Source organism: Molossus molossus, unplaced genomic scaffold (assembly GCF_014108415.1).
Source record: "Molossus molossus isolate mMolMol1 unplaced genomic scaffold, mMolMol1.p scaffold_m16_p_15, whole genome shotgun sequence".
In the NCBI taxonomy this organism is placed as follows: Eukaryota; Metazoa; Chordata; class Mammalia; order Chiroptera; family Molossidae; genus Molossus; species Molossus molossus.
In genome coordinates, this window is record NW_023425350.1 from 64903362 (window position 1) to 64924637 (window position 21276).

The 21276-nt window shown below is 48.9% G+C and overlaps 1 protein-coding gene across 1 annotated transcript in view; it reads left to right on the top strand.

Moving 5' to 3' along the window:
* TCF7L1 (transcription factor 7 like 1) overlaps nt 1-21276 on the top strand; it is a 160135-nt gene that overhangs the window by 124260 nt on the left and 14599 nt on the right. Inside the window, exon 4 of the mRNA XM_036262431.1 lies at nt 13441-13524. Within this exon, the coding sequence (XP_036118324.1) occupies nt 13441-13524 (84 nt within the window). The remainder of the gene's footprint in view (nt 1-13440; nt 13525-21276) is intronic.

Consider the following 21276-nt stretch of genomic DNA (forward strand, 5'->3'; position numbering starts at 1 on the left):
GGTTGAGCGTCGACCCAGGCACCAGGAAGTCGCCGGTTTGATTTCCGGTCAGGGCATGTGCCCAGGTTGTGGGCCTGATCCCCATGGGGGGCAGGCAGGAGGTGGCCAATCGATGTTTTCTCATCGATGTTTCTGTATCTCTCTCCCTTTCTTTAAAATCAATAAAGAAAAAAAAAGTCTGGAGTCAGAAGACCAGATGCAGACGAAGGCTGCTACAGTGGCCCGGCCACGAAATAGGAAGGGGTCTGAACCCCTAGACTCTAGAAGGATGCTGAGAATCCACAGAAGTTGGTGGTCAGCAGGAGGTGAAGGAAGCAGCTAAAAGACATTAAGATTGATTTTGAGGTTTCTCCTTGGGTCAACTGAAGGCACTGGTTAGGGGATGACATAACTCATCCGGGGGTTACTTGTAATGGCCTTGCTTACTGTTGCAATGGCCACTGGAAACATTTCAGATGAATTAGAAAAGCACAAAGAGAGAAAATTGCCTGAAATGCTAAAACCCAGTGACAACATTTCGATGCCTGTCACTCCAAGTTCTGTGACTGGCTCTTCTCACTGAACAGTTTGCCCCAGACATTTATTCGGGTCAGTAAATGCTGACCAACCAGGCCACATGGAACCTGGAACCACAGTTGACCAGGAGGAGAAGGCTTCCCCGGAGCTGCCAAGCAGGGTGAGGCCTGAGAGATGCCCATGGGATCGGGCAGATAAAAGGTCAGTTGCCTTTATGTTCTTTCTCAGGCCCTCGGTGGCCCTGCAGTAACGGAAGCAGAGTGAGTGGAAGGGAAGCCAGTGGTGAGGGCTAGGAGTGGGCGGGAGGGCGGTGAGGAAGCAGAGGGGGCTGGGAAGGAGGAGGCGAGAAAGTGCCGCTATGCACCCGCTGCCCCATCCACCTGGCCACGGGCTTGGTTTCCTGGGCTCCCCCCCACACACACACACACACATACATGCCTGTTCACCTGTTGGACCTGCCCTTCTTCCATCTGAGCAAAGGTCATATGCAGAAGAGGTGGCACAACCCTTTGTAAAGCCTGAGGAGCCCCAGAGGTCCCTCCCCTGTGTAGGTCCCTCCCCTGTGTATCAGCCCAGCCTGCTCCTACACCTGCAGATTTCTTTTTTTAATTTTTATTTATTGATTGACTTTACAGAGAGAGAGAGCAAGAGAGAGAAACATCGATTTGTTGTTCTACTTATTTATGCATTTATGGGTTGATTCTTGTATGTGTCCTGACTGAGATCGAACACACAACCTTAGTGTATCAGGATGATGCTCCAACCCACTGAGCTCCCCAGCGAGGGCTACACCCGCAGGCTTCATTCCCACCCTGTCCCTGACCCCAGCAGATTGTAAGCCCTCTTCCTCTTGGCCACACACATTTTTTCTAGCCTTCACATCAGAATAAGAAACATGGGAATTGAAACTCCAGTGAGCTACTGTTTTCCACCTGTCAGTTTGGCGAAGTCAATGAGTTGAATAAGACTGTGTGGGCAGTGTCATGGGAAATAAGCTCTCTCTTGTTGCTGGTAGCAGTATAGACTGTGAGATACTTGGTAATACTTCTCAAAACCTAAATGTACCTACCTTTGACTTAGCAGTTCCCCTCACAGCTGGAAATGTATCCCACAACTGTATTCATACGTGCACAAAATGATGAGTTCAAGGATACTTGTTGCGCCCTGGCCGGTTTTGCTCCGTGGTTAGAGCGTTGGCCTGCGGTCCAGAGAGATGCAGGTTTGGTTCCTGCTAAGGGCATGTACCTTGGTTGCAGTTTGTCCACGGCCCTGGTTGGGTTGTGCGGGTGGCAACCACTCGATGTGTCCCTTTCACGTCGATATTTCTCTCTCTCGCTCTCTCCCTCCCACTCTATCTGAACAAAATATGGAAAAAATGTCCTCAGGTGAGGATTAAAAAAAAAAAAAAGAGTCTAATCATAAAAAAAAAAAAAAAAAAAAAAAGGATACTTGTTGCAGCAAAAGACTGGGAAGCGCCTACCTGCCGTGAATATGGAACTGTCTAGCAGCGATGGCACCTCCATGCACCGGGTACCGTGGAGTTGTCCTCAGAATGAGGCAGCCTCTGTACACTCTGGAATTGGCTCTAACATGTTGCTAGGTGAACAAGAGGGGGGCATGCGTGCAGGCCAGAGAACAGGGCAGGGGCCAGTGGGGGCCGGGGCAGGTGGTCTCACCTGATGGGAGGGGCGTGCTGTCAGTATGCTCCAGACGTGGTCATGACGAGGCCCAAGTCAAAGGGAGAGGAGGAAGGGCCAGGCAGCCGTGGCCGGCTCCTGCCAAGACGCTTCTCTGTGGTGTGGTCATTGTGGGTCGGTGAACACAGAAACTGCTGGGAAGACCACGGACTGCCTTCCAAAGCCATCTGAACAGGGCCAGCAGTCCCAGCAGCAGGACCTGAGACACCACCCCAGCTCCTGCCCACAGTCTGTGCTGTGCCAGCTGCTACCCAGCCAGTGGTTAGCGTCTCTTCCCAACACTGCCGTCAGGAGCTCCCCACGGCAGCCGGAAACCCTCCATGGTGGGAATATTTACCCTGTGGATACCAACCAGCACATGCTACAAAGCAGGGTTCGTGTTCGTGTTCGTGTTTTTGCTTAGAGAGCCGGTTGTATTTAGCATTTACCAACATGCCGCTGAACAGGACCTCACTTGTCAGAAAGCCTCGAGAGATGAGTGAGTGGCCAAACTGAACGTCAGTCAGCTCTTCCTTGTCCTGGGGTCCAGCACAGGCTATAGGCTTGTTGAACAAAAACAAGTTCTAGTGACTAAATACTACCTCTTTTCTTTATTAAGAGAAAGAGAAAGGCCCTGGCTGGATGGCTCAGTTGGTTGAAGCATCATCTCGTGCACCCAAAGGATTCGGGTTTATTCCCAGTCAGGGCATATACCTAGGTTGTGGGTTCAATCCAGTTAGGTATGTATGGGAGGCAGCTGATGTTTCTTTTTCTCTTTCTTCCTCTCCCTCTAAGATCAATAAACATACCTACAGGTGAGTATAAAAGAAGAGAGAGAAACATTGATTTGTTGTTCCTCTTATTTGTGTATTTGGTTAATTCTTGTATGTGCCCTGATCAGTAATTGAACCCACAACCTTCACGTATCATGACGACATGCTAACCAATTGAGCTACCCCACCAGGGCCTAAACACATATTTCTTTTCTTTTCTTTTCTTTTTAACTTATTTTTGTTATAGATGTTTCTTCTCCCCCCCCCCCCCACTGATTCCCCCATCCCTCTCTCTCCCCACCCTGTCTCCACCTTTGTTGTCCATGTCCATTGTTCATGCATACATGCATATAAGTTCTGTGGTTTATCTCCCCACCCACCCCCTCTTCTGGGGATTGTCAGTCTGTACCCCACTTCCACGTCTCTGGGACTACCCCGTTCCTCAGACTGTTATACTCATTGTATTCCACAAATAAGTGAGCTCATGTGATATTTGTCTTTCTCTGCTTGGCTTATTTCACTTAGGATAATACTTTCCAGGTCCCTCCATGTTGCCTCAAAGGATATCTTTCTTTCTTACAGCTCCATAGTACTCCACTGTGTATATGTACCACTGCTTTTTTATCCATTCGTCTACTGATGGGCATTTGGGCTGTTTCCAGATCTTAGCTGTTGTAAATAGTGCTGCTATGAACATGGGGGTACATATATTCTTTCTGATTGGTGTTTCAGGCTTCTTAGGGTATATTCCTAGAAGTGGGATCACTGGGTCAAATGGCAATTCAATTTTTAATTTTTTGAGGTAACACCATATTGTTTTCCATAGTCTGCATTCCCACCAGCAGTGTACGAGAGTCCCCTTTTCTCCAAACCCTCGCCAACACTTGTTGTTTGATGATTTGTTGATGGCGGCCAATATGATAGGTGTGAGGTGATACCTCATTGTTTTAATTTGCATCTCTCTGATGATTAGTGATGTTGAGCATTTCTTCATATGTCTCTTAGCCATTTGTATGTCCTGTTTGGAGAGATGTCTATTTAGTTCCTCTGCCCATTTTTTAATTGGGTTCTTTGTCTTCCTTTTGTTGAGTTGTATGAGCACTCTCTATATATTGGAAATTAATCCCTTATCTGATATATCATTAACAATTACGCTCTCCCACACAGTGGGTTGCCTTTCCACTTTGATGATTGTATCTTTTGCTGTGCAGAAGCTTTTGAGTTTGATGTAGTCCCATGTGTTCATTTTCTCCTTTGTTTCTGTTGCCTTAGGTGTTGTATCAGTGAAAATTCTGCTGCGTATGATGTCTGAAATTTTGTTGCCTACATTTTCTTCTAGGATTTTTGTGGATTCATGAGTCACATTTAAGTGTTTTATCCATTTTTAGTTTATTCTTGTGTATGGTGTCAGTTGATGGTCTAGCTAAACACGTATTTCTTAAGAGCTCACAACATGCCCGGCTTTCTGCTCAGTCCTGTCCTGAGAGGCTGACATTCTTGAGATAATTACCCTACCAGATGGTAGGTCCTATTCTCATGTTACAGGTGAGACACCAGAAGTTTTGTAAGGTAGGTAACTTCCTCAGGTAGACAGTTTGTATGTGGGGACCAGCTAGGACTCCTGAGTCTATATGTATTGAGCACCTCAACACCCCCAGGAGTCCGCCCTGGTTTGGACACACAGCTCATTTGGTACTCTTTTTTTTTGGTACATGTCCCTAGTGGGAACCAAACCCGGGACTCTCTGGTCCACAGGCCGACGCTCCAACCGCTGAGCCAAACCGGCCAGGGCTCATTTGGTTCTTTTTATCCATTGGGGGCCATCTGGTCCCGGTCCTTGCCTCTAGGCTGATGAAGTAAAATGTCCCCATTTTAAAGGTGAGATTATCAAGCCCAGAGCCTGGAACCCTGGTCTCTCGCCTCCTGTGCTCTGTCCTTCAAGCACTAAAATTGGCCTATCGGGGAAAGCCAATTTTTTTTTTTTAATTCTTCACCCGAGGATATTTTTCCATTTATCTTGAAGTAGAGTGGGAGGGAGGGAAGAGAGAGAGAGAGAGAGAGAGAGAGAGAGAGAGAGAGAAACATCATTGTGAGAGAGTCTCATCGACCTGCTGCCTCCCACACAACCCCGACCAGGGCCGGGGACCAAACCACAACCGAGGCACGTGCCCTTGACCAGAACTGGACCTGAGACTCTTCGGTCCGTGGGCCAACGCTCTAATCACTGAACCAAACTGGCCAGGGAAAAGGGGGAAGCCAATTTTTAAAAAGCAACCTTTGGTCAAGTCTGGTCAACCAAGTTGGTAGATTCTCTGAAATGAGAGAAGAGAATACTTTGAAGCCATCCGGGAAACGCGATGACTGGGGGAAAGGGGAGGAAACTGAGGCCCAGCCGACCCGCTCTTCCTTTGAGTGCTCCGCGCAGTCATGAAATGCGTCTGGAGCCCCTGCCAGCTCCTGGTGCTGTGGCCGGCGCCAGAGAGAAGGTCACCTCACTGGTTGAAAACTATTAAAAATGTGGCTCTAAATAACTTTTCCAAGGAAAAATATTTCTGTTGTAGTAAATTGGAAAGTAGCTTATTTTCGGGCATTATGGTCTTATTGGGCAGGTTTATTTATTTGTGACCCCACCCCCACCCGTCAACAAAACCTCCAGAAGGACCCCAGCCCCTGAGTAAAACAGGTGGCGTGTTGGGATTTCAGTGCCACAAGCTAAGCAGGTGCAGAAGCTGCTCACCTTTAGAAAAGGAAATAAGGGGTAGGCATGGAAGCCTTGTTTTTTATACATTTGCTCCTGGAACTTGGTCTAGTCCATCATGTTTGGGAGCCATTTCTCCTAACACTTTCACTTTATCTCCATCCGTGGCTCCTGAAAACCAAACTCTTTTTCTACTTGGGAAAAGCCTTCCTGTCTCCTCACTAATGAGTTCATTGCTCGGTGTTGGTATATTTTCCAATTTAAATCAATCCATTTTGACAGAAGATAGAGGACCGTAAACACCCCCCGGAACCGGCAGGGTGGGGGGGTCTTACCTGATGGGAGGGGCACGTGCATTTACAAGTTCTTGGCTATGCTGCTAGGCCAGTGACTGTGAGCTCCACGTCTCTAAAGGATTCGGGAAGAGGCTGGACAGCCCAGTGTTACGGGTGTGGAAACGGGCTCACATGGATAACGTCCTGAAGCCCAAGGTGGGACACATCGTGGATGGTGGCTTTGGGGTGAGGAATTGGGGGTGGACGTGACCCTCGAGCAGCTTACAGTCCAAAGGACAGAGTTTGCAAATGGATAACAACATCGCACGCTGAGTGATGGACTCCGGGGGCAGCTGGAGAAGGCTAGTCCGGGAAGGTGACCTTGGCACTGGGTTTTGAAGGAGGAGATAGTTTCCCACCAGTAAAGGATACACCAGGCCAGGGACCAGGAGCAATACGGCTCCTTCAGAGTGTTGTGAGAACGTTAGTGCAGCTGGTATTGGGGGTGGGGAAGCCCAGAGGGTTGAAGCCCAGGGGTAGGTTGGCCCAAGCACTGGTGGGTACCCCTTGACCCAGCGGCCAACCAGGGAAGCATTTTAAGCAGGAAAGAGACCTGATAGGTTAGTTTGTAGAAGTCTAAACTCTTAACAGGGCTTTGGAAACCATTGTAGTAGTCTTTGGTGAGAAAGAATTTTGTCCCCAGTGATGGCAAAATAGAATAAAGAGAAACTGATCGTTTGTTCACATTGTCACTTATATGATTCTCAATGTTAAAAATTGCCTTTAAGCCCTGGCCAGTTTGGCTCAGCAGTTAGAGTGTCAGCCCGCGGACCAGAGAGTCCCGAATTTGGCTCCTGCTAAGGGCACGTACCTCGGTTGCAGTTTGTCCCCGGCCCCAGTTTGGGTCGTGTTGGTGGCAGGCACTCGATGAGTCTCTCACATCGATGTTTCTCTCTCTTTCTCCCTCTCTCCCTCCCGCTCTATCTGAAGATAAATGCAAAAAAATGTCCTTAGGTGAGGATAAAATAATAATAATAATAATAATAATAATAATAATAATAATAATTGCCTTTAAGCCCTGGCCAGTTTGGCTCAGAGTTAGAGCATCAGCCTAAAAACCAAAGGGTCTCACCCTGGCCGGTTTGGCTCAGCGGTTAGAGCGTCGGCCTGCAGTCCGGAGAGACCCGGGTTCGGTTCCCGCTAAGGGCACGTGCCTCGGTTGCAGTTTGTCCCCGGCCCTGGTTGGTCGTGCGGGTGGCAGCCACTCGATGTGTCCCTTCACGTCGATGTTTCTCTCTCTCTCTCTCTCTTCCTCTCTCTCCCTCCCACTCTATCTGAACAAAAATGGAAAAAGTGTCCTCGGGTGAGGATAAAAAACAACAACAAAGGGTCTCAGCTTCAATTCCTGGTCAAGAGCATGTACCTGGGTTTCAGGTGCAATCCCCGGCCTGGTCAGGTTTGTGCAGAAGGCAACTAATCAATGCATGTTTCTCACATCGATGTTTCTCTCTCTCCTCCTTCCTCCCTCCCTTCCACTCAATCAAAAAAAAAAAAAAGTCAATGGAAAAATATCCTCAGGTGAGGATTAATTAAAAAACAAACAAAATTGCCTTGAAAAGGCAGTGAGAGCGTTTTGCAGTGTCCTCGCGGCTGTGTGGTGGTGTCTGTCTGCAAGGCTGGGTTTCTAGCCTGTTTTCCTGGATGGCTGCGCGCCCTCTGATTTCCTGAGGGGGCAGTCTAGGGTAGCCCCTGGTTCTGGGGTCCCAGAGTCTGTTTACCGTTGGGGGCCAGATAGACTGGAAAGCTTGAGAAAGGGGCCCTTTCTCTCTGCACCATGCTGTCCCTCCCACCCAGGAGAAGCAAAAGGGATTCTGTGGAGCAGGGTGTTCTCACCTGGGAAGCTTTGGGGGTGACTTGTTTCCACTGTAGTGCTCCCTGCTGGGATCACTGCGCTTGACCTGTCGCATGAAGCCTTGCTCCCTCCCCTAGGCCCTGCTTAAAGGGGTTCGGTGAGAACTGTGAATGGAGAGAATGTGGGCGTCTTCCTGAAGTCCTGCCCACACCGCACCGGCTGGGGGAGGGGCTGACTCTGCCTCCTGGGAGGCGGAGGGTTAATCCCCGTAGCTCATTGGCAGTTCTGCCTCTGTACGGGGCATGCTGGGATTTCCTCCCAGCTGTTTTACATCATGAAGATTTGTATGTTGGGGAAATTCCAGGACACAGCTGCAATTAATCTGCAGTCTTTAGGCTAAGCAGGGAATTCTGTGGGACTGAGTCCCCACCTCCCTGCAGGAGAGGGGCCTCTGGCTCCCGTGGGAGCTCCCTTCAGGGGACCCTTCCCTAGGTCCGAGTCCAGCAGAAGCAGCCTGCCTGGCCAAGGATCACCCCAAGGAGTATCCTGGACAGGGGCCCAAGAGGTAGAAAGGGACCCAGAACATTAAGTACATGAGGAGCAGCTCCCCTTATAAATGGTAAAGCCAAAATAACATTGATAGCAACACTTGATAAAGATGTTACAAAAAAAAAGAAAATGTTTGAGCTTTCTTACTTAGGAATATTGAAGTAACAACCTTAAAGCATGCCACAAAAGAGCACGTGTACAGACAAGTCACCATGACCAAACAGAGTTCACCTGGGGAACACCAGGTGCTTTTGTGTTAGAGAAGCATCTCTGTGCATACGTCTCGTGACTCGGTCAAATCAGAGAAACGACATGACGGTTTCAGTGGATGCCGAGAGAATTCAGCAATGTTCCGGTGAAAATGGTTTGAAAGAAACAACAGAAGCACCTTTAATAGGGTCTAAACCACAGCCTCACTTTACTTCACTGTGGACTATAGTAGCCGCCTTTCCCCAAGTGTGTTCCATGGAACCCCTGGGGAAAGAGTTTCCCAAGTTCGGTAAGATTGGGAAGCTGTGTGTCTGTTCTGTCTCAGAGAGTCCGTTTTTGAGTGTCAGAGAGAGTACATGACCATTGATGACATCTCATAAACAATGGCCGTTGCTACTGCTTGGCCATCGGCTGCATCGATGCCTCGCTGGCCCCAGGTTTTGCATCCACAGAGCATCTCCCGGAGGGAAGGGCTGGGCCATCATGGCTGCGTGCTGCAGCCCAGCCCTGATGCACGGGTCAGGGCCAGTCGCATGTGGCCAGTTGTATGGAGCCTAGATTGGTCTTGGGGGAACCAGCAGTTTTAATTTGCCCACACGCCATTACCCTGAGAAGATCCTCATCTCAGCCACCCGTCTCTTAATCCCCTGAGGATTGCAACCAGGAGGAAGTGTATTTCCACTAAACATTGGGCTGTACCTGACCTAGGGATCCAGTCGTGGTGCTGAGGTAAGGGAGGAGTGCAAGGGGTGTTGCTGGCTCCTTCTGCCCCAATTCGTGGTTCTGGCACCTCGCCATGCCTTTGGAGTACTCCTTTCCCCCAGAACTGCGACCCAGAGGCGTTCCCTGGCTGAGCTGTGGGGGTCTCTCCCCGCCCCACCCTGACACCACCCCTTCACTTGTTTCAGAATCTTAAAAAGGCAGAAAAGCATGCCCTGGTCTGTTTGCTCAGTGGTTAGAGCGTCGGCCCGCAGACCAGAGAGACCCGGGTTCGGTTCCTGCTAAGGGCATGTACCTCAGTTATAGTTTGTCCCCGGCCCCGGTTGGGGTTGTGTGGGTGGCAGCCATTCAGTCAGTGTGTCTCTCTCACACCTTAATGTTTCTCTCTCTCTCTTCCTCCCTTTCTCCCTCCCGCTCTATCTGAAGATAAATGCAAGAATGTCCTCGGGTGAGGTTTTTTTTTAAAAAAAAAGGCAGAAAAGTACAAAGGGGGGAGTGACAGGCTTCCGTTTCCTACCTCCCAGAATGCACCCCTCTCTGCACACACGCACCCCCCCCCCTCCAGGATGGGCTGGAGCACGAAGGATCCTAGGCCAGATGGACAGCATTCCCAGAGCCACCTCTCCTCACCTGTCCGACCTGTAAGGGACCAGACTTCCGTGGTGGACAGGGCTCAAGATTCCCACTCACCTTCCAAGCTTTCAGGGCTTAGTTACAGTCAGGGAGTGAACACAAATGCAGTACACAGATAGAGGATGTGTTTATAGAATTGTACACTTGAAACCTATACCATTTTATTAGCCAGTGTCACCTGAATAAATTTAATACAATTTTAAGAAATAAAGTGAAGTCAGTGAGTGAAGGTGGATCCTGAAGAGAGAAGAGGCCAGTGTGGCCGCCGCCTCCCCCAGCATTACACATCTTGGTAGGTAGGTGAAACACCAGGCACGTGATAGATAACCAAACATGGGCCGTGCTGTGAGTGCGGGGTGTGTGTGTGTGTGTGATTATGTGTTCGTACCTTGATAGCCCCAGTACCAAGGCAGACCATCGTCATGCAACACAGCATGTTGGGGACCAGCTCCTCAACCTGATGAGCAGTGGTTCTCACAGGGGGCAGTGTCGCCCCTCCAGGAGACATTTGGCCAAGTCTGGAGGCATTTTTGGTTATCACAAATGGGCAAGAGAGTGGGGGCTTCTGACATTTAAAAGGCAGAGGCTAAGGATGCTGCTAAACATCCTACAGTGCACATGGCGGCTCCCACGGTGAAGAATTGTCCTGCCCAAAATGTGCATAGTGCCAAGGCTGAGAAACCGGGCCTCTGTGCCTGACAGTCCACAGGTCCACTGAGAAGACCCAGAACTCTAGCATTGTCCCAAACCAGGATTCAGGCAGACTCCTTAGGGCCACCCCCTTAGGATGCAAGAGCATCCTTCGCAAGCCAACAAGAATGGAGAGTGTTCAGCTGTGTCTTTATGACTCCCAGTAGGGGACCAGGTGCTGGTGGAGCCGATGGATTTAGGAGTCTTCTGTTGTCTTGAGGGGAGTGGGGGATGGGGACACTTCTCTTTAGCTGATGTTTGTGAGTCAGGTTCAACTTTAAAAAACAAATGTTCTGGTTGCTTCTAGAGAAATGAGTGTGATGTTTGGCACTCAGGTGCAAGCTCTGGTCACCTCCCGTGTCCCGGCAGGAGAACACTGATGTGTACGTCTTCCTGCAGCTTCCTTCAGCTTCTTTCTGCCCCGTTCAAGGCAGAAGAAGAGCGAAAAACCCACCAGAGCAAAGAAAAGGCTGGGGGTGGGGGGGTATTCAAGAAATTGGTTGTCATAAAAAGCTTTATGACTCATACTGCAGTGATAAGTGTGGGGTTTGAGCTGAGAGACCTCTGCTCCACTCTCAAAGTCTGGACAAGCCATCTGCCCTGTGTTCACCTCCATCAGCACATCTGAAAGCGTGGGGCAGTCGTCTGCTTGTCACAGCAGGGTCGCTGTGACGACACGCCTGGTTCTGTGCGTCATCTGAACACTGCCAGTGCAGCACAAATGTTACTCCCCGAGGAAGTTCCTTTTAACTCGTGATACCAGGGTTTGTCCAGGGTTGGGTTTTTTGTTTGTTTTACATTTACTGTTTAGAGGGAGAGAAGGCATTCATGGGTTGCTTCTTGTATGTGCCCCAACTGGGGATCAAACCTGCAACCTTGGCATACCGGGATGACACTCTAACCAACTGAGCTCCCCGGCCAGGGCTGTCGAGGGCTTTTTTTTTTCTTTATTGATTTTAGAGAAAGGGAGATAGAAACATTGATGAGAGAGAATGTCTATTGGCTGCCTCCTACATGACCCCCACTGGGGATTTGGCCCACAACCTGAGCATGTGCCCTGACTGGGAATTATACCAGTGACCTCTTGGTGCATGGGTTGACGCTCAACCACTGAGCCACACTGGCTGGGCAAGGTTTATTTTTAACTTGCCAAAAACTTAAATCCCAGTTAGGCTCTGGGTAGAGAAAAAGATGGATTGTTATTCTTGCCCATGGACACCCTTCTGAAAGGCCAGCCCCTGTCCTCTCAGTCCATTATTGTGGTCGAAGAAAAGCTAGGGGCCTTCTGGGGCCCGGCCCATCCTCTCCTGAGCCTGTGCACACCATCCAGGCCAAAGCGTGACTCTTTTCCTGGAATTGTATGATCAGAGCAAGGGATGATTCAAAGACTTCTTTTTGTCTCTATATGAAACTCTTCCTGGAGCCACCATTTCCTCTGAGAGATTTACTTTTCAGAGTAGCTTCAAGAATTCTGCAAAGAGTCTGCATAGCTGGTCTGCTGCCCAGAAGCCCCATGTCAGCATTGACACTAAGACAACATGTGCGCTTTCGCTCCTGGCAAAGACTCACGGTCGGCTGATGAAAATTAGAGCTGCCATTTATCAAATGTCTCTCACATGCAAAGCATCATGTTCAGTACTTGACATTGTCCCTAATCCTCCTAATAACCAGTAAAGTTAACGATCGGAGCCTTGCCTTACAGAGTGAGGAGCTGAGACTCGGCTGTGATGCTCGTCCGGGTCACACCGCCTGGCAGAGCGAGAACCTAACCCCATGAGCACTCAGCTCCCGAGCCCAGAGCCCAGGTGGCTCCCCAGGGCCCTCACTGCCTCTCCACTGGCTCCTGCCAAAGGCTGCGCCATGCTGGGGTTAGGAGAAGCGTTTCATTGGGGGGGGGGGGGCACTGCACACACATGCTGATTTACTATTTGGTTTAGTTTCTCTGCAGTGATGCGTGGGGAAAGGCAGGGTGTGTATTGAATTATCTATTCAAGGTTGAGAAACAGTATAATTAAGTAAAATTCAGCACCTCCAGCTCTGGCTGAGTAGCTCAGCTGGTTAGAGCATCATCCTGATACGCCAAGGTTGTAGGTTTGATCCCCAATCAGAGCACACAAGAGGATTGACCAATGAATGCATAAATAAGTGGAATAAGAAATTAATGTTTCACTTTTCCTTCCTCTCTCTCCAAAATCAATAAATTCTTAAAAATTCACTTAAAAAAAAAAAAGTTCAGTATCTTGAGTATGAACAGATATTACCTATGACCCAGCAGGTATCAGGCAGATGGTTTTCATTCATTCACTTAATAAAGATTTTTTTTTTAAATAAATTTTTGAGAGAGCAAAACATCTCCTACACACACCCTAACTGGGGATCGAACCGGCAACCTTCCGGTACACAGGACAATGCGCAGCCAACTGAGCCACACCAGCCAGGGCTAAAGAGGCTATTTCTGAGGAAGTGTCGTGTGTGATGCTGAAAGACATGGAAATGAATGGGGTGGGATCACCATCTGGGAGCCTTTGCTTCCTTGATGAACCCCACTTGTCCCATGACCACAGCCGGAAGGACTTGACCCTCACCCACCGGTTCTTTGAATACTCTGGTCACTTATAGGATTGAGTGTGTTCCCCTAAAATGACCGAGGGGACTGCGGGTGGTAGTGGTGACTGTACATGTATGCTCTACCTAGGGATGACCATTTGGACCCCAAGGAGCATGTGCAGTGAGAATGAATCGCGTCTCCGACTCGCCAGCAGCCCAGCCACAGGGCTCCTCCCTTGCTCGTGCTGGGTGCTCCAGGCTCCTCTCACCAGCTGCTTTGTGATTTCTGTCTCCTGTACAGTACCTGCAGATGAAATGGCCTCTCCTTGATGTCCCCTCCAGCGCCACAGTCAAGGACACCAGGTCACCGTCCCCAGCACACTTGGTAAGTCCGTGTCTCCTTCAAGTGCTGAAGGAACACCCTTGCTCACCTTGTCTGTCCCTGCTGCCCCTCCCAGCCCGAAGCTGCTGGGCTTTGGGGTGTGTCTCCAGGGTGTGAGCAGTCAGGGCTGCAGCAGTTCGGGGGTGCACTTCCCCACCCCTCCCACCTCAGCATCCATGCACGTGCCACCTGGGATGGTGTGTGAATTGAAATGCCGCCCGACTGTGGCTGGTAACCCTGGTCCTTCCCCGCTGCCCCGGAGTCCCTCTGCCGGGCGGCGGTGTCTCCCTCCCTCCGTCAGAGCTCACTCAGCCCATTTCTCCCTCGGAGCTGCGAGGGAGCAGTTGAAGCGGCTCTTCCGTACAGGAAGTGCCAGGAAAGAATGAAGGGTGGCATGTGCAAACAGACCCGCGGAGCAGCGGGCTCCTCTGCCAAGCCCTGCGGTGCCAGGCGCAGGGCCGTCTGTGAGGTCCTGAGGCTGGGCTGGGCCCCCAGCCGGTCTCACATCAGCACCTGCAACAGACTGAGATGGAAAGCAAATAGATGATCCTGGAACCTTGCATCCCCTTTCCTGGACTTTTCTTAAGAGCAACCGTTGCTTTAAGACCACACACCCCTTGCCCTGGCCGGTTTGGCTCAGCGGTTAGAGCGTCAGCCTGCAGACCAAAGAGTCTTGGGTTTGATTCCGCCCAAGGACACGTACCTCAGTTGTGGTTCATCCCCGGCCCCTGTTGGAGTCCCGTGGGTGACAACCAGTCAATGTGTCTCTCTCCCTCCCTCCCACTCTGTCTGAAGATACATGTAAAAATATCCTCAGGTGAGGATTTTAAAAAACAAAGACTACACACCACTCAAGCTAACTGGTGTTGCCCACTGTCTGGTGAGTCTCAGAATCATAGCAGGTACAGTTAGAAGGACGCCCAGCTGACATGACCTGTCCATTTACAGACAGAGACAGACAGAGAGACCTGGGAACACATGATATTTTTAAAACTTTATTATGGAAAATGTTACATCTTCCCTTCACCCATAGTCTACCTCCCACCACAGTAGGTTGTTTTATTTTATTTTATTTTATTTTTTTTGCATTTATCTTCAGATAGAGTGGAAGGGAGAGAGAGAAACATTGATGTGAGAGAGACACATCAACTGATTGCCACCCACAACCCCAACCAGAGCCGGGGACAGACTACAACCAAGGTACATGCCCTTAGTGGAGACCGAACCCAGGACTCTCTGGTTCATGGGCCGACGCTCTAACCCCTGAGCCAAACCAGCCAGGGCCACAGTAGGTTATTTTAAACCAAATCCCAGATATATTATTTCATTGCATTTAGGACTTGATTATATCCTGATAGTACTTTTACATTATAAGCTTGGAGACCAGTTAAGGAGAAAGAAGATACACATAGAAAGATAAATAACGGGCCCGGCCAGTGTGGCTCACTGGTTGAGCGTCAACCCATGTACCAAGAGGTCGCCAGTTCTATTCCCAATCAGGCACATGCCCAGGTTGTAGGCCTGATCCCCAGTGTGGGGCATGCAGGAGGCGACCAGTCGATGTTCTCTTTCATTGATGTTTCTATCCCTCTCTCCCTCTTCGTTCCTCTCTCTCTAAAATCAATAAAGAAAAAAAATTTTAAAGAAAGATAAAGAATGGTGCAGTAAGTCTTTCTGATTTCCAGTAATGATAAGACCACTCACAGGAACAGAGCCCTTGCTTTACAAAGCAGTGTCATGTGTAGTTCTCAGATGGTTGTCACAGCCTTCCATTGGGGAGACAGCTGGGGACCACTGTTCCACACAAGTCTCTAGTAGAGACCAGTGACCGTGTAGGGAACAGTGAGTGGCAGGACCAGCCGTGAACAGCCCATTGAACAAGCATCCCAGGAATAGGCCAGGGTGGTGGCTGCCCCTCCAGATTCCTATCTCAGATGGCTCAGCACAAGGTACAGGTGCCCTCTAGTGGCATGAGTCTGTCACAGTGGAGGACATGGCACCCCACACCCACCCCACCACAAACCTGGCTGATCCCTCCCAGCATAGCTCTTTAAGTGTGTGGAACCTTCGCTGGCCCCCACCCATCCTGTGGCATCCTCCAGCCCACGCCAACGACCCCAGGATGGCAGGGCCCTGTCTCCTCACTTCTCTCCACATACTTTCTCTCTGCACAGTCTAAAATCTCTATCCACTTTTTTGTTGTTAATCCTCACCAGAGAACATTTTTCCGTTCATTTTAATTTTAATTTTTTTATTTTTTTAGAGAGAATAGAGGGGATGTGGGGTGGGAGAGACAGAGAGAGAGAGATGTGAGAGAGACACATTGATTTGTTGATTCCCGCACATGCCCCTGAAGGGGTCTGGGGCACAGAATTGAACCTGCAACCCAGGTATGTGCTCTTGACCGGGAATTACACCAGTTACCCTTCAGCCCACACTCCACCCATTGAGCCCACCAGCCAGGGCAAATCACCATCCACTTTTAGAGGAAGCGAGTTCCCTTTAAAACTAGCATGTCCACTCTGAGTTTCCCATCCTTCCTGTTGCACAGACCAACCCATCTCTGAAAAATAAAACGAGAAGCCAGTGTCCGGCTCTCCTCTGCCTATGAGCATTATTCTGTTTCCCTCCCAGTGTTTCCTGCCCAAGTTTTCCCACAAGGCTCAGACCGTCCGCCTCCATCCCTGCATCCATTGCGCCTTGCTCAGCTTGCCTGTTGCCATCTAATACCTAAGTCCAGTCATTCCCCCTGCTTTTTCAACACAGGTGACGCCTGATAGTATTCACAGCGCTCTGCTTTCTGTAATTCTCGTATCAGTTCTCTTTCCTCTCTGTTTCCCTTTTCTCTCTGGACTCTTTTCCTCAATAAATCAGCTGCTCATCCTCACTTATTATCTTAGTGTGACAAAAATATATAAAGCCCCCAGACCCTCCGCAAGGTTCTAGACCCATAGCTCTGCTGCCAAACAAAACAGCAGCCGTTGCAGCCGTGGGCTCTGCGGACCTCCTTCGGCTCTGTGCTGGAGGGCTCCCCCTCCCTGAGTGGACAAGCGTGGACATGGATAAATTCCACTGTGGCTGGCAAAATGGATGATTTTCTACAAAAGTGTCTATTATAATATTCTGTCTTCTTATATGGAAAGCTAGAAACGGGCCTCAAAAGCTTAAGGAACTTTTAAGGGAGGAAACCTTACCATCAACTGGAAATTTTACTGGTTGGAAAAGGATCACCATTTTGGATTTTCGAACCCGAGCATCTCGTCTTCACTTCTGAGATGCATGAGTGTGTAGGAGCGAAGCCTGAGACACGCAGGGAGGGCGGTGTATGCACTGCAGGTGTGTGATGTGTGGGTTTGAACCCCAGCTCTGCCTTTATTTGTGCAGCTTCAGGCAGACCTCCTCATCTCTCTCCACCTTCGTTTCCTCACCTGCACAATGGGCATTAGAAAAGGGCTTGACCTCTCCGAGTTGTGCGAAAACGAGCCGGTGCATTGTGAGGAGTTTACGGTTGCACCTGGCACAAAGTAAGGCCTCAGTAACTATTAGCTTACTACCACCACCCTTACGAAGAGAAGAAAAGACCATTAAAACAGCATTTAATTAGCAGACTAAGATGTGATGAGGTCGTGAATTAGATTCCAGATCCAGTGGATGGATTGCAAAGGTAATAGAGATAATGAACCTGTGGAATTTAGCATCTCCTCTTCCAAGTATATGATTAAATTGGTCTGGGGTGGGGCTGGTATTTTGGAGTTCTTTTTTGTTTTCTTGATTTTAAAGAGAGGAAGGGAGAGGGAGAGAGACATAGAAACATCTATGAGAACATCGATAGGCTGCCTCCAGCATGGCCCCCACTGGGGATGTGGCCCACAACCTGGGCATGTGCCCTGCCTGGGAATCGAACCGGCAACCTCTTGGTGCATGGGCTGATGCTCAACCACTGAGCCACACCAGCCAGGCAGGTATTTTGGGTTTCTGAGCTCCTCAGGAGATTCTCAGGGGCCGTCAGGGTTGAGGATCTTTGCCCTAATGGCAAATCAGAGGCCAAAGGGAAAGGAGTTTAGAGATGATCCCAGTTTGCTCAGTGCCCATTTCTCTAGGCTACAGGCAGAAGCAGGGCTTAAAGGTTACTAAAGTAGTGGTGGAGGTTTGGACACTCACTTTTTTAAAAAAATGAATATACTTGATTGTGAAATTTATTTTAGAATCATGAGCATAACATTCTGAGCTGAGGTTTGCCCTGGGAGAAGGGCAGATGGAGACAGCCTGCGTGGTTGCCGAGATTCGGTGAGTCAGGTCGAAGCTACTTCTCACGGAGATGCGTTGAAACAAGTTGAACCTTGGCCAGTGTGGGGATGGAGCTAAGTGTCGTTACTGCTTGGATTTTATGCCTTCAAAACAAGCTCTAAAAGCCAAGCAACAATGAAGTTTTCTATATGACCCTTTACCAAGACCACTCACATGGCCCCATGTGCCCAGCCCCTGTCTCCCCTCCGCTCTCTCTGGAGCGCTGTGCCCGGCCCCTGTCCTTCCCTCCGCTCTCCCTGGAGCGCTGTGCCCAGCCATGCAAAACAAATAGGCGCACTTCCAGAATATAAGCAACTCCAAGATAGGAATGGCATCTGTTTCCTTCACATTTGTTTTACCCAGCACCTGTCATGATGCCTGGCGCAGAGGAGATGCTCGCGGAGCATTTGTTGAATGACTGGAAGAATAAATGGTCTGGGAAAAGACAGATACACCCCTTCTAAAACCCCTCTCTACCCCTGGGTCCAACCCCTTTTCTCTTTCAAGATTTTTTTAAAAATTAAATCTTTTTTAAACCACGAAAGTAACGCGTGCGCTATGTAGAACACTTGGGAAAAGCGCACAGAAAAAGACCTATAACTCCACAACTCCCAAACTGTTGTTATATGGCATCTCCATCTTGTTTCTGTGTGTGTACGTGGAAAACTTGGAACTTGTTTTCTAGATGGTGGCCCCGTGCTTCCTTTAATCGTAGTAAGCACCCGTTTCAGCATCAAGCATTGGGCCACCCTCAGAAGCGCGTTGCAGTTTCGCGTCCCATGAGCGATGTCAAGCCGGTGCCTGGAAACCTTCTTAAACCTTCTTGCTAAATAACGGCTGTCCCGCCGCCCCGCCGCCCCGCCGCGGAGCCTGACTGCTTATCATGCCAGTTCTCAAGTGGAAACACTTGAAAATTGTGGTTTCTCCATCTTCTTAGCAATATACCTATTTAGATTCAAAAAAATTCCTAAACTCATCACACAGCCTGTTCCGGCTCTGTTCTGTATCCGGTACTGATTTCAGTTCTTATTACACAGTATTAACTTTTTATTTGGAAATCATTTTAAGCAGCCAGGAAATTTGCAAGAGTAATACAAGGAGCTCCCATATACACTTCATTCAGATTCAGGAGTTTTGCCCCATGCTTTGCCTCTCTCACACACAGGTTTATTTTAAAAAACAATTTGAGAGTAAGTTGGAAGGGGGGTAGGAGCAGGGAGGAGGGGGTCAGTGGAGGGAAAATGAGGAGATATCTATAATATTTTCGACAATGAAGATTTAAAAAGAGAGAGAACCCTGGCCGGTGTGGCTCAGTGGTTGGAGCATTGGCCTGCAGTCCAGAGAGACCCGGGTTCGGTTCCTGCCAAAGGCACGTACCTCGGTTGCAGTTTGTCCCCGGCCCTGGTTGGGGTCTTGCGGGTGGCAACCACTCGATGTGTCCCTTTCACCTCGATGTTTCTCTCTCTTCCTCCCACTCTATCTGAATAAAAAATGGAAAAAATGTCCTCGGGTGAGGATAAAAAAAAGAGAGAGAGAGAGAGAGTAAATTGAAGACATTGTGCCCCTTTAACCCCAAACACTTTAGATGTATTTCCTATGAACAAAGACATTCTCTTAAGCAACCACAGTGCAGTCATCAAAATCAAGAGATTAACATTTCATATTATTATCTAACTCACAATATATGTTCAGATTTGGGTAAATGTCCCAATAATTATTTGTTGTAGCCATGTGTTTTTTTCTGGAGTTCAGTCCAATATCACACATGGCGTTTCGTTGCCGTGACCCTTAATTCTCCTTTAGTTTATCAGAGCTCCTTAGCCTTTGTCCCTCCTGACCTCATCCTGAGAATGGCCCTCTGTGTGGGCTTATCTGATGTTTGTGGTTAGATTCACGCTGTGTGGGTTTGGCAAGAACACTGCGCCGAGGTTGTGTCCCATGTGCATTGCACTGGGAGGCGGGCCCGCGGTGTCCTTTGTCCCAGAACTGGTGGTGCTGGCCTCACGCATTTGGTCTAGGTGATGTAATTTGTAATTAATAAGTGCGCTGGCAGCAGAGGCTTTGAAGCAACATCAATGTCCTTTTTCTCATCAGACTTTCACCCACTCGTTTTGGAAGGCACTGACGACGACCTCCCATCATTCTTTTTGTTGGTCTCTGCTATTGAGATTTAGCTTTTGGGAATTCTTACTCATCTCTCCCAGTTCGTTCATCTTAGTGTAGAGCCAAGTGGACACGGGGGCAAGTCAGATCTGTGCACTGATAACGCTGGAAAAGATGACAGAGAAACTAAAAACCCGATCTACAAACAGTGTTGCTGAAGGAGAGACTAAAACAAACGAAAGAAGGCATTAACGGACGAAAGTGAGACTGGGCTTTAAGAACAAAAACTTGAAATTTATAGACTGAAAGAGCTCACCCCAATTCTACAGAGTAAATGAAAATTGACATTTACGTAGACATATCCTAGCAACAATTTGAATTGCAAGGATTTAATTTTTTTTTTTTTCTGCACGCATTCATGCAGGGGAAAAGAAAGGCAAGTGCTAAAGGAACAAAAATAAAGGTAACCTCGGGGGTCTCTTCTGCCATCATTAATGTCAGCAAACAGTGGAAAGGGGAGAGCTTTGATAAGGAAAGATTTATCCCAGGAATTTTCTGCCCAGTCCAACTTCCAAAGACCTCAGAAGTGTACTGCTCCTGCCCTGGCCGGTGTGACTCGGTTGATTAGAGCGCCGTCCCGTGCACCGAAGGATCGCCAGTTCGATTCCTGGTCAGGGCACAAATTCAGGTTGCGGGTTCGGTCCTCAGTTGGAGTAGGTAGTGGAGGTAACCAATCGGTGTTTCTCTCTCTTCGATGTTTCTCTCTTTCTCTGTCCCTCTCCCTTCCTCTCGCTCTAAAATCAAATTGTTTTTAAAAGTACTGCTGCTTAGAAGAACCTGAAACACACTACAATTCCCTGAGCATTTTCTCTCTGCTATTTCCCTGAAGAAGAGGCTCTTGATTGAACGTTATATCTGTTATAGCCTGTAGCACACTGCTTCTCATAGACTAGGAGCTCAGAAGGCATTTGTTAATAAGTTGATATAGACCCTCATCTCCTCCTCTTTTCTTCTGTCCACTGGTCTCTTTGTGTTTTCTTAAATGTGCTGAGCATACTGCCCACCTCAAAACCACTACACTTGTGTTCCTTCTGCCCAAACGCCCTTCCCCACCTGTCCACACATCTAGTTCCCCACTTCCTTCAGGCCTGGTCTGGTCAACCTGTGTAACTTCTAACCCACTCCCCCTTCATTTCTTTTTTTTTTTCCTTTATTGATTCTAGAGAGAGGGGACGTGAGAGAGAGAGAGAGATAGAAACATCCATGAGAGAGAACATCGATTGGCTGCCTCTTGCATGCCCCCCACAGGGGACTGGCCCACAACCTGGGCATGTGTCCTGACCGGGATTCGAACCAGTGACCTCT